The 12,588-nt window shown below is 32.0% G+C and overlaps 1 protein-coding gene across 4 annotated transcripts in view; it reads left to right on the forward strand.

The window, feature by feature from the left end:
- LOC118197829 (cyclin-dependent kinase 20-like) overlaps window positions 1-12,588 on the forward strand; it is an 82,089-nt gene that overhangs the window by 12,153 nt on the left and 57,348 nt on the right. For all 4 annotated transcript variants that reach the window (XM_085816927.1, XM_085816926.1, XM_085816928.1 and 1 more), the window contains exon 4: window positions 9,727-9,915. In XM_085816927.1, the coding sequence (XP_085673053.1) occupies window positions 9,727-9,915 (189 nt within the window). The remainder of the gene's footprint in view (window positions 1-9,726; window positions 9,916-12,588) is intronic.

The raw sequence follows: 12,588 nt of genomic DNA on the forward strand, positions 1-12,588 counted from the left end.
CAGTGATGACAATTTCATTCTTAATTTAAAATAATAATAATACAACTTCATTCTTAATTTAAAATAATAATAATACAACTTCATTCTTAATTTAAAATAATAATAATACAATTTCATTCTTAATTTAAAATAATAATAATGCAACTTTATTCTTAATTTAAAATAATAATAATACAATTTCATTCTTAATTTAAAATAATAATAATACAATTTCATTCTTAATTTAAAATAATAATAATACAATTTCATTCTTAATTTAAAATAATAATAATAAAAGGCTTATGCCGAAAAGTAGATCGGGCTCTAGGTAAAATATGAAATAAGATAAATTAGATAATATAGATAAAATTAGATAGTGTAGGTGAATTAGATTGTATGATTTTATTAAATTATACTAGCACCGTTTGAGTATATGGACAAATAACATCATGAAAGACTATATTTATTATTTATTACATTCTCCACCATTAGGGGCTACTTGGAAAGGGAGGGACGTTTTGTGGAGGATGCTTTAAGGGGAACCCGCTCGTAGCCACGTTACACATGGGAAGAACCGAGAAAGTACTCATGCAGTCAGCCTGTTTGCTGGGACTCGAATCCCGGACTGAACTGCCAGAGGATTTTATTACTTGGTTCCTGGTGAGCATTCATTAAGGACATTCTGCGTGAAACTGGCCATATGTTAGTTGTATGTGTGTACTTGAAGTAAAAAAACGAAAGCTTTATTTAGCTGCAGGAGAGAGTAAAACCTTCAAGAACCACCAGTATATATTGACTTTACTGATATGCTATTAGGTGATATTCAGTGTGACCTGACTGTTATCAATATGGGTGCAACTATTTATAAGAAAGAAATTGAAGTGAAAGGATACATATGTATTGTTGCGTGTGTACATGTTTATAATAGATTGAATGCAAATAAAATTTATTTTATTAATAGAAACCCTTCTAAATTCTGGAATTTCTCACAAAAATACTTGTACAGGTGCTCACAGAATCACAGTGTACAATCAGTAGTACATCTAGCTACTGAGAACGTTAAACACAATGCAATGCAAAGCACATCTAAAGAGAAAAAGAAACCCAGAAATATCTCTGATCTCATGCTGAACTAACTATTCACAACAACAATAACTAAGCAACTGACTGCAGATTCTTTATCATCAGCCTTATATTGTTTTCAACTGACCGCCGAGATATTTCTAGTACTTTCTGCTTCTTCAAATTACTGAAAAGCAATAGGAGGGTTAATTTATGGTTGCAGCTAATATAGTGGTCAATTACATTCATTCAGTTACAATACTTATTATATAGAGACTGGACCAAAATCTCTCCAAATTTGGCAACTTTTGGCAATTTCTCACCAAATTTGGTAACAAAAATAAGTCGCCGAAACCATTGTCAGCTTGTTGATATCTTCCTAAAGTACCAAGATGCCCATTTACTCAATGTTAAATGGACGTTTCCTTTATTCTTTTCTGGCATGGCTTCTCTCTTTAAATTTTTTGCATTGCACAGAAAAATATAACCATTTCACATATAATTGCACTAAAATCATCTTTCTGTGTACCAAATTCGTAACGGTATCTATATATTAATTATTAATACAGTCAAAAGTTTTTAATCCGGACTCGTCGGGACTTAAGGACATTGTGCGTGAAACTGGCCATATGTTAGTTGTATGTGTGTACTTGAAGTAAAAAAAATGAAAGCTTTATTATTTCGGATTATCGGTTTTTCCGGATTATAGATCATCAATTTAAATCTGGTAAGATGGCATGTAGAAATTATAAAATTAAAAATATGAAACCATAATTTATGAAATAAAGAGAAATTACGATCTAAAGGGATCAAAATTTACAAAAAAAAACTTAATATTTATTTGTTTACTTTATTAAACGTTTCTTTCAACACGCGCATGTGTAGAGCATACATTACGCATAGTCGAAATTAGAAAATTGCAACCAGAAAACTATTTGATGTGTATTCGTGATATTTATAAAGACAAGGAATTTGATTTAAATCATATCAAAGACGGAGTACATCGAGATGAAATACTACATTTAGTAAGGAATTATAAGCCGAATAAAATAAAAACATCTGCCCTGAAGATAAGGAAAGTGCTGACAGATCAACTTCCAGTTCATTGCGCACCACGACGTCCCCGTCCCCCGCAGAGCAATGTGAAATTGATAAATAGATTTCGGAATGGTTAGAGAAACAAAGGATATGCCTTTATCCATTTTTTTTCAGCAATTCCACTTTTTGTTTGATGGACATCGAAACATGCTTTCGCTTTGTAGATCCTTTGGCAGCTCCAGAATCGGAAATTCTTTTTGACATAATCAAAAGTTCCAGCTTACTTTTATAAAATTGCTCTAACAGTCTGCAAAAAATAATAAGCCGGATCCAGTTCGAAGATTAAGGAACAACGCAATCTGCAACATTAACTGAAATAGATAATTTTAGCTTAGCTTAGACCGTCTTTTATACATTAAACGCACATGTGTAAATGTATGATGTGCATGTGTAAAGGTATTATGTGCCTGCTTAAACGCATTATGCATTTATGCATGCGCAGAAAGTTTGTAGCTTTGAGGTCCGGTTTATAGAACATTCCAGATTATGGATATCCGGATTAAAGACTTTTGACTGTCTTCATTTTAATTATATCCCAGGACACAACGCATAAGTAATAATTTAATGAGGGATTATTTTAGAATTTAAATCTTAGTAAATGCTGTAAAATTATAGAAAGCAAAATGTGGAAAATGTATCAAATTTATTAAATAAAACTCAAATATTGAAAATATTGAAATTATAGAAAGCAAAATGTGGAAAATGTATCAAATTTATTAAATAAAACTCAAATATTGAAAATAAAAGAAACATAAAAAGCAAATATATAAGATTAATTATTGCTGATCTCATGGATAGATCCTGACTTTATAAGGCGAATTAGTCTCTTACCATAAAATCAAGAATAATTGGAGTATTATCTCATTTTGTTTCTTTCGTATTTTTGAATAAAACCTTTTTGCCTAATGTGAAAAAAATATTAATTAATATAGCATTTGAATTTAAATCTGTGATTTTCAAATGTATGTATCACATACATATATTGATATATACAGGGCAATTCTAAATTACTTTTACAAATTAAGAAGGGTGATAGTACTCATCCAGATGATCAATAATTACCATAGAACATAGGGTTGCATTCCACTCTGAGAGGCAGAAAATAAGAATACAGTACAAAGTCCGTAATCTGGAATGATCTATAATCCGGACCTCAAAGCCACAAACTTTTTTTTGGTATGCTTTAGGCATGCGCGTTTAATGTATAACGGATGGTATAAGCTAAGCTAAAATTATCTTTACTGATTCTAAGGCATTTCAGTTAATGTTGCAGATTGTGCTGTTCTTTAATCTTCTAATTGGATCTGGCTTATTATTTTTTGCTGACTGTTAGAACAATTTTATAAAAATTAAGCTTGAACTTTTGATTATGTCAAAAAGATTATGCCCAATCATCAGTCAATTAACGGATGGCAAAATCTATAGTATGGTTCTAGATCCAGAAAATACCACTTCCGATAGTGAAGAAAGTGACAGAGAGGTTATCGAAAACGAAAAAATTTTGATTCACAAGTTAGTCGGTATTTTCGACACAGGAATTACAGGACTTGAGTGGAACTTTGTAACTGAACAAGGAATTATGTCTGTTTATAGAATTAAAGAGAAAGTATTAGCACAAAAAACGAAGCAAGTTAAACAACTTACATTGAAAGAAATGTTTAATAAAGTAAACAAATAAATACTAAGCTTTGCTTTTTTTTTTTTTTTTTTTTTTTTTTTTTTTTTGTGGTAAATTTTGACACCCGTTAGATCATAATTGCTCTGTATTTCATAAATTACTGTTTCATATTTTTAATTGTATAATTTCTGCATGCCGTCTTACCAGATTTAAATTGATGATCTATAATCCGGAAAAAACCCTAATCCGGAATCGCCAAAGTCCCGATGAGTCCGGATTACGGACTTTGTACTGTATTAGAATTACAATCTGAACTTACAACAGTGTTGGGAGAGCGAATGAATGAGACCAAATGTTGCACAATCAGTTTAGTGATAAACTCACAGAGAGTGCGCAAAACGAATAAAACCAAAAACTAGGCGTTCACGTCTTAATTCGAGCTCAGATGGCAAACACTCAAGTACAGATCTTTGGTTGGCAAGGTGTCAACCTCGCAAATGATTGCATTGTGCTGCACAACCTCATTTGTACAGTCAAAAGTCGTTAATTCGCACACCCATAATCCAGAATGATCTACAGAGGTTGGACAAAAATATGGAAACACCTTTAAAAAAACATGTTTCTTTCCTTAATATAGTTTAGGAAACCCATTGGCATCCAAAACAGCTTGCAGGCTTCTCGGAATGGATAAATACAGTTCCTGTATGTTTGCCAAGGGAATATTATACCATTCTTCCTGCAAAATGGTGGCAAGTTCAGATAACGATGTTGGCGGTGGATAATGAGAACGCACTTTCCATTCCAATGTAGACCACAAAGGTTCGATAATATTCAGGTCTGGTGACTGTGGTGGCCAGGGAAGATGAAACAACTGATCCTCATGCTCAGAAAACCAGTCCTGGACAATGTGAGCTTTGTGAACAGGGGCTTTGTCGTCTTGGAAGACACCATCACCATCGGGGAACAAAGTTTGTACCATGGGATGAACTTGATCGGCCAAAATGTTCACATAAGTCTTGGCAGTCATGTGCCCTGATGTGCCCTGACACAGTTATCATGGGGCTAGCAGAGAACCATGATATGGCTGCCTAAACCATAACAGAACCCTCGCCATGTTTCACACTTGGCAACAAGCAGTCTGTATTATAGGCTTGAGATGGCGTTCTCCAGGCGTAAACTCGGCCAGAAGTGGGAAACAACGTGAAAGAAGACTCTTCAGACCATATTACTCGCTTCCACTGCTCTATAGTCCAGGCTTTATGACTTAAACACCACCTTTTCCTGTTATGGGCATTAGCATCACTGATGAGTGGCTTCTCAATTGCAGCACGGCCAGCAATTCCCTGTTTATGAAGCTCCCTTCTAATTGTTTTGGTACTCATAGCGTTCGGTAACACAACATTCATTTCAGCAGTAACTTTTTCAGCTGTGGTCTTCTTATTTTTCGTCACAATTGCCCTTAATGATCGTCTGTCAAGATCACTCAGGACACACTTTCATCCGCGCTGTGATTTAGCAGATGATGTTTTTCCGCTTTTCAAATATGCGGAATAAATCTTCTATACAGTACCTCTTGAAACACTAAACACCTCGGCTACTTTGCTTACGTAAGCACCTACCATACGTGCTCCAACAATTTGCCCACTTTCGAAGTCTGTTAACTTTGACATAATGCAATGACAATCTCACATAACAGTACTCCGACAACAACTGAACTGTTTAGCACATTTATGAAGTTGTATAGGTGGCGTCAGTAGTCAAAAACGCCATCGCCACGTACATATTTCATTAAAATCAATTTTTCTTTTCAAACATGCATTTCACACGGTGTTTCCATATTTTTGTCCATCCACTGTATAATCCGGACCTCAAAGCTAAAATCTTTCTGCGCATGCGAAGCGTTGACGCATGCACATAGGCATTTACGCGTGCGCGCAAGACCTTTACAACTGCGCATATGCGTGTGCACAAGCGCAGAATACGTTTTCGCGTGCGCGTTTAATGTATAACGGATGGTTTAAGCTAAAATTATCTAATTATCTATTTCAGTTAATGTTGATGATAGCGTTGTTTCTTAATTTTCAAATTGGATCTGGCTTATTATTTTTTGCAGACTGTAAGAGCAATTTTATAAAAGTAAGCTTGAACTTTCGATTGTGTCAAATAGAATTTCCGATGCTGGAGCTCCCAAAGGCTCTACAAAACGAAAGTTTGTTTCGATGTCCATCAAACAAAAAAAAAAAAGGAATTGCTACGAAAAAATTGATAAAGGCATATCCTTTGTTTATCTAACCGTTCTGAAATCTGTTTATTAATTTCACGCTGCTCTGTGCAGGGGGGGGGACGTTGCGGCGCACAATGAACTGGAAGTTGATCTGTCAGCACTATCGTTATCTTCAGGGCAGATGTTTTTATTTTATTTGGCTTATAATTCCTTACTAAATGTAGTATTTCATTTCGATGTACTCCATCTTTGATATGATTTAAATCGAATTCCTCGTCATTATAAATATCACGAATACAAATCAAATAGTTTTCTGGTTGCAATTTTCTAATTTCGGCTATGCGTAATGTATGCTTTACGCATGCGCGTGTTGAAAGAAATGTTTAATAAAGTAAACAAATAACTATTAAGCTTCTTTTTTTGTAAATTTTGATACCCTTTAGATCATAATTGCTCATTATTTTATAAATTACGGTTTCATATTTTTAATTTTATAATTTCTGCGTGCCATCTTACCAAATTTAAACTGATGATCTATAATCCGGAATCGCCAAAGTCCCGATGAGTCTGGATTAAAGACTTTTGACTGTATATGTACTTTACACATATACATATCAGTTTGGTTAGGTTACTTGTGTAGCATTTTAGAGACAGTTTAAGTTTGAGTTTCAAGTTAATCATGCGAAACCCAATTGAAAATTTTTGCTTTGAGCTAACATTCCACTGTTGAGGGAAAATGAAAGGGAATTCACGAAACTCCATGGTGTGAGGTGCAAAGGTCATCGGACCATTATCTTGGGTGGAATGGTGGGGGGGGGGGTGCAAGAATTTCTCTGGCTGAAATTTCGGCCACAGCCATCTCTTTGAGACTGCAACTCTGGTCTGTATTTCAGTCACATGTCTTCTAAGCGTTAACTTATGAGGAAATGACAACAGTGCTGTGTGACTGCAAGTCAGTTATCAGTTATTGTTCGTTGACCTATGTCACCAAGAATGATGAACTTGTTCCTTTTCATGCTGCTATGTTTTTGCAAGGAATCCAAACATATGGAATTCCAGATTGTGATGCTGCAGACTATAACTTAAACAGAAGGTCATGAGTAGACAATTTTTGTAAGACAACTTGAAAAGATTTCAAAGTGAATATATATAGGAGCACTTATTCAAAATTCAGAGAATAAAAGATCACCTTAAATAAATATTGGTGATATTTTTTTAATTTAATTTGACAACACGAAAAGGTTCAATTGGCACCTTGGGAAAAATATCAAGATAATGCCAGGCAAAGATTGAGTAATGAAACTGGTTACACTTCAGACTGCACATACATAAAACTTAGTTCAACATTTGTAGTCATTAAAAATATCTGTATCTAATCATATCATCTTCTTAAAAAAGGCTCCTATTTTGGTAGAAGATAAGTTAATACATAACTGGGAAACTGCAAGTCTTGTACCAGTGGTTACCAGAATGGGATGAGTAATTAAGATACCCCCCCCCCAAAAAAAACTGAATTTGTGACTTTAATATTAATATCCATTTTTATATATTTTGTAAATATTTTTTTTATATATTGTACCTATGTAAAGTGTATGGTATATGATTAAGATTTGATGTAAGTATTCATCAGCATTTTAACTTCATCATGTATGGTCTGAGGTCAAATGTTAACTTAGGTGGAAGGATGTCCAGAAATGCCTTCAATTAGTCTTGAGTATATAAACAACATGGAATGTGAATGAGAATATTCATACTCCATGCTTTATTGTAAAGTTTATTGAAATCATTTTAGCAACCTGTGTTGACTTCCTTTCCAAATTCTAAAAATAGCTGTTAGCATTTGTATTCTGAACTGAGTAGAAAGTAGAGATGTTTACAAAATTACTATAAAATTCATGCTGAATCTGTAATGTGAGAATAATTTTAATTTTGAGAAGTTTAAATTTGTTTGAGCAAAATAAATGTTTAAAGTGGATCACGGTGAAAAAAATTTATGTTATGAATAAACTATGCTACAAAATTATCTTCTGATTCAAACTTTGTTGAATCAGAGAAGTTGAAACAAACTTGAGTGAATTATCTTTCCCATGACAGCTAACATCTCTACCAATTTGTGATGAAAATAGTTTCTAGTAATTTTCCTCCAAGATTACAAACATAAGAATTGAAGCTCTACAAAGTGTGAAGCTGTAGCAAGAAATAAAGAAATTTATAATTTTTTACATGCAAATACAGTAATTTTTTTCTACATGTGTGGAAACAGAATTTAATAAATAATAATAATAATAAAAGAGGTATATTCAACATGTTAAGAGGTTTTTGAAAAAAATGTCTGAAAATTTAATATTTAGCTGTCGGCGTAAGAGAATTATAAAGTATAACCTTTGGAAATTTCCTTATAATGTCAGTCTTTAAATTTCAGGCAGAAAATAAATAAATTTTAATTGGAATTTTTACTTTTTGTTTATTATTAATTATTTAATGTGACTGTTAATGTTTTGATAAATATTCAGTAAATACAATTTTATATTTAATTTTGTTGAAAAATATTGTTTTATTAAAAAAATGGTTTTTATTTCAAATAAAATTGACCAGTTAAAAAAATATAGGCTACATTTCTGCTTTTGGATCATGCATTCAGCTTGCATGCAGTTTGAGTTTGAGACCACTGGTTTACTGTATGTTGTGGATTCATAATATGCTTCAAACGATAGATCATTTGTACTCTATGTGAAAACAAGAATTCCTTCTCATTTTAAAATGCAAGGAATTTATAGTTGTATAATGTATAAAAGTAGATAATACTTCAGAAAAGTATTTTCTACTTATATTATGTAGAAACAAGAACTAATGTCTATCAGCCCTTTTAAAAGGTGTGAATTTTCTTTGAAAAACTATACATAGGAAGAATGCACATAAAATAATGCCGTTCACTTTTATATTTGATTGAGTTCTATATGTATACCTTATATATTAACAAGAAATTAAGCTTAATGCTTTGTAAATGTTTAATAAAATGCCCTTCACTTTTGTATTTGATTTACAAGTTCTGTATATATTCTTTTATAATAACAAGAAATTAAGCTTAAGTCTTTATAAGTCTTTAGTAAAATGTCACAAGCTAATTTGTTTAACTTACCTTGGGCTTTTTGAATTTTGGTAAATTAATAATAAGTTTTTTATATTTTATAAAAAATAGCAAAATACAGATACAGCTATGTGACTAAAGTTAAATGTATAATTTTAATGTTTTTCAAAAGAATGTTTCTTGTACTGATTTTCCATGGTGTAGCAAACTGTTTAGTTATTTTTAATCATAATCTTTACAGAACCAATGGAGTATTGTTCTAAGAATTTTGTGAAATGCTACAGTAAAAGCCTGACTATTCAGCATTCAACTATATATATATATAACGTTGTATGATCTTAAATTCACTTAGTTCGAAAACAAGTTTTTGTAATACTTGCGCATTAGCTGCAAAGTAAAATAATAATAATTTATTTACTAAAGAAATATTGATTATATTATCTCCTAATAACAAATATGATAATGATGTTTTTCCATCCAGATCATACATAGAATTACATTCACAGCAGTAGTACTTGAAATACTATGTACTATTTTGATATATATATAATGAAAAGAATAATAAAGTAATTATTAATTTAATATACAAAATATTGTTATTAGAAATATTTATTTAATTAAAAATTAATTTTTTTTTTTTTTTTTTTTTTTTTACAGATTGTGCAATTGTTGGATGTATTCTCATATGGAGCTGGTGTGGTACTGGTTTTTGAATATATGCCTACAGATTTATCAATTCTTTTACGTGATACGGAAAATCCTTTGACAGAATCTCAGATCAAAGCCTATCTTATTATGCTTTTAAAAGGTGTGGCTTATTATCATAGTCTTGGAATTATGCATAGGGTAAGTTTAACTTAATTTAAATACTATTAGCTGAAAAGGATTTTTAGGTTAGAGTAGATTGAAGGGTGCCCCTTGTATTATCGTGGAGTTGTTGCTTTATTTATCGCCAAGTTGTTGTTTCATTTATGGTAACCTGAACAATAACACAGTGGTAAGTTTTGAATTATGGGAAAAATTTGTTAGGGCTTGTGGTGTGTTAGGAAGTACAGTGCTTATGTTGTGGTTTAGATGGTAGAATGGCTGAATGTGGTAAGATTAAACTGAAGTTTCTGTACGATTTGGAATGAAAGGAGAAAAGAGCATTAATTGACTGGTGTGTAAATGAAGGTTTACTTAGTAGCCATTGTAAGTGTCCTGTTTGTAGGAAGGAAATGCGTATGGTTGAATGTCGGAGGATGCCGGCACTATGGAGGATATTTTTTACTCTTATTTTTGTTAATTTATGTGGCATCACCAGTATACAGATTCAAGTTCAGATAATTTTAGGAAGTTTTTGGATGCTGTTAAGGAATTTTGTTTGACTGAATAAAGGGAAATTTCTAAATAAGGTAAGTGGATATTTCTTTTGTGTAGTGCTAAGACGAATTTCCTTTTTTTTTATGTTATTTGATTGTTTGATTTAAAATGTAGTTTATTAAGATTATATATGTTTTGTTGGCTGCTCTTTTGACTTCTTAAGTGAAAATAGAGCGATGTGTATGTGCAATTCTTCAATTTTTTTCTTAAGTGAAAATAGGTCGATGTGGATAAAGTCAAGGGAGTGTGCAATGCGAAGTTTGTGCAATTCTCTGATTTTTTTTTTAAGTGAAAATATGTCGATGTGTACATGGATAGCGAGTTTATGCAATTCTTTGACTTGTTATTTTGTCTTTGTGTTGCGGCGATTGAAAATATGTCGATGTGTTTATGGATACTGAGTTTGTGCAATTTTTTGACTTGGTTTTCTGTCTTTGTATAGCGGCCAAAAATCGCCGCTACATAAAGCCAAAACGACAAGTTAAAGAATTGCACAAACTCGGTATCCATGTACCACCAGAAAATGCCAATTTTCTTCAAGGCGCACCAATAAATATATTTTTACTGATTTTTAATGTAACTATTAGTAATAATGATAATTAAAAAAGTTAGTATAATAGCGAAGTCATAAATCCAATATAAAGTAATATTTATTTCTAAATACATTTCCCTTTTAGGATTAAAAAAATGTATTATCAAAGAGTGTTACATTTATCTGTAATAATTTGTGAAATTTTGCTAGAAAGTATTCATAGAATCTTACAAGCATTTGTGATTGTTGTCAGTAGAACATGTCTAATAAATTAATAAATTAAGAACTCCAGCATTATTAATATAAATAGGCTTTTTATTTTGAAAAATGTTTCCGCTACTCACTTTCAAATCGTAGAGTTACCCTCTGTTTCAGCTTTTCGGGCCTCCATGCAGAGCAAACGCATACGTGATTTTTCTTTATTAGAAATTAAAACCAAAGTCATATATCAGTAACACTCTTTAAAGTAAGGAGAGAAAGTAAGAGAAGGCAGAAGGGGAGGGGGAAAGGAGGAAAATAATAAATGGAAAACTCACTGACCAGCCTCTCCAAGAAAGGTTAATAAAAAATAATTTTATTTTATTAATCTTTCTTGGTTTTAAGGTTAATAAAAAGTGTGTAAGTTTTACAAAATATGAAATAAATAGCACTGCGAAACATTAACGCGGGAGCGCGCACTCTGTGCCCAAAAGACCCGCCTTCTGTTTTTTGAAGAAAAAAACTGTTACTCAAGTAAAAGTGTTACATTTATGCTAAAATTTTTTGATCAAACTTAAAAAATATGCAAACTATAAAAATTAAAATTTTAATTTCAATTTCTATAATATTCTTTATGAAATAAAATTTTTTAAAGTAATAGAAGAACATATTACATTAGTGTAGAATTTATTAGGAATTCGTTATATTATTATTCAGGTTATTCAGGAAGTATTTTTCAGGTTTATCAGGAATATACTGCTTGAAAGAACATCTTCCTCATAAGGCTTCAAGTTTTTCATTAATTGTTAATTCATTAATTTCATTGAACTCACCGACAGTGTAATATTTCTGGCAGTTATTCACAAAATCTTCAAAAAACTCTCTTATAGGTGCAAGTTTATCTGATTCTTTCTTGACGAAGCGAGTTGCTATGTCATCAAAATGCAAACATCTTGATCGCAGCATTGGTTTAAAGAAATCCACTGTGGGCTCTCACCACTCTTTCAATTGCCCACAGTCTCTGCCACTTTGAAGAAATAACCTAGTTATATGCTTTTAAAGTGGTTGCATGGGTATTTCTCTCCATCCAAACTTTTCATATGGCTTACGATGGTGAATCTTTATATAATAAGGAGTCATTCACTGCCTGTGAATACTGTAGGTCAGTGGTGTTGAGCTGGTTTTGCTTTAAGGGCCACTTCTAAATTTCTGCTGTATCTTGCAGGCACACAGTGTTTTATGTTTGAAAAACAATATCATGAAAATATCTGATTTTACTGAATTCTTTTGAGTTTCCATATAATGGGAAAGTCGGGATATGTCTTCAGAGTACTGAAGAAAGTCCACTAATAAAACACAAATGTGGGGTAGGCTCAAACTAATTTTATTTCAAATTAGGAAATAAATGAAAGCACATATTAACAAAC

This window comes from Stegodyphus dumicola, chromosome 5, assembly GCF_044657685.1.
Source record: "Stegodyphus dumicola isolate Sdum_Otavi_A_Nest chromosome 5, ASM4465768v1".
In the NCBI taxonomy this organism is placed as follows: Eukaryota; Metazoa; Arthropoda; class Arachnida; order Araneae; family Eresidae; genus Stegodyphus; species Stegodyphus dumicola.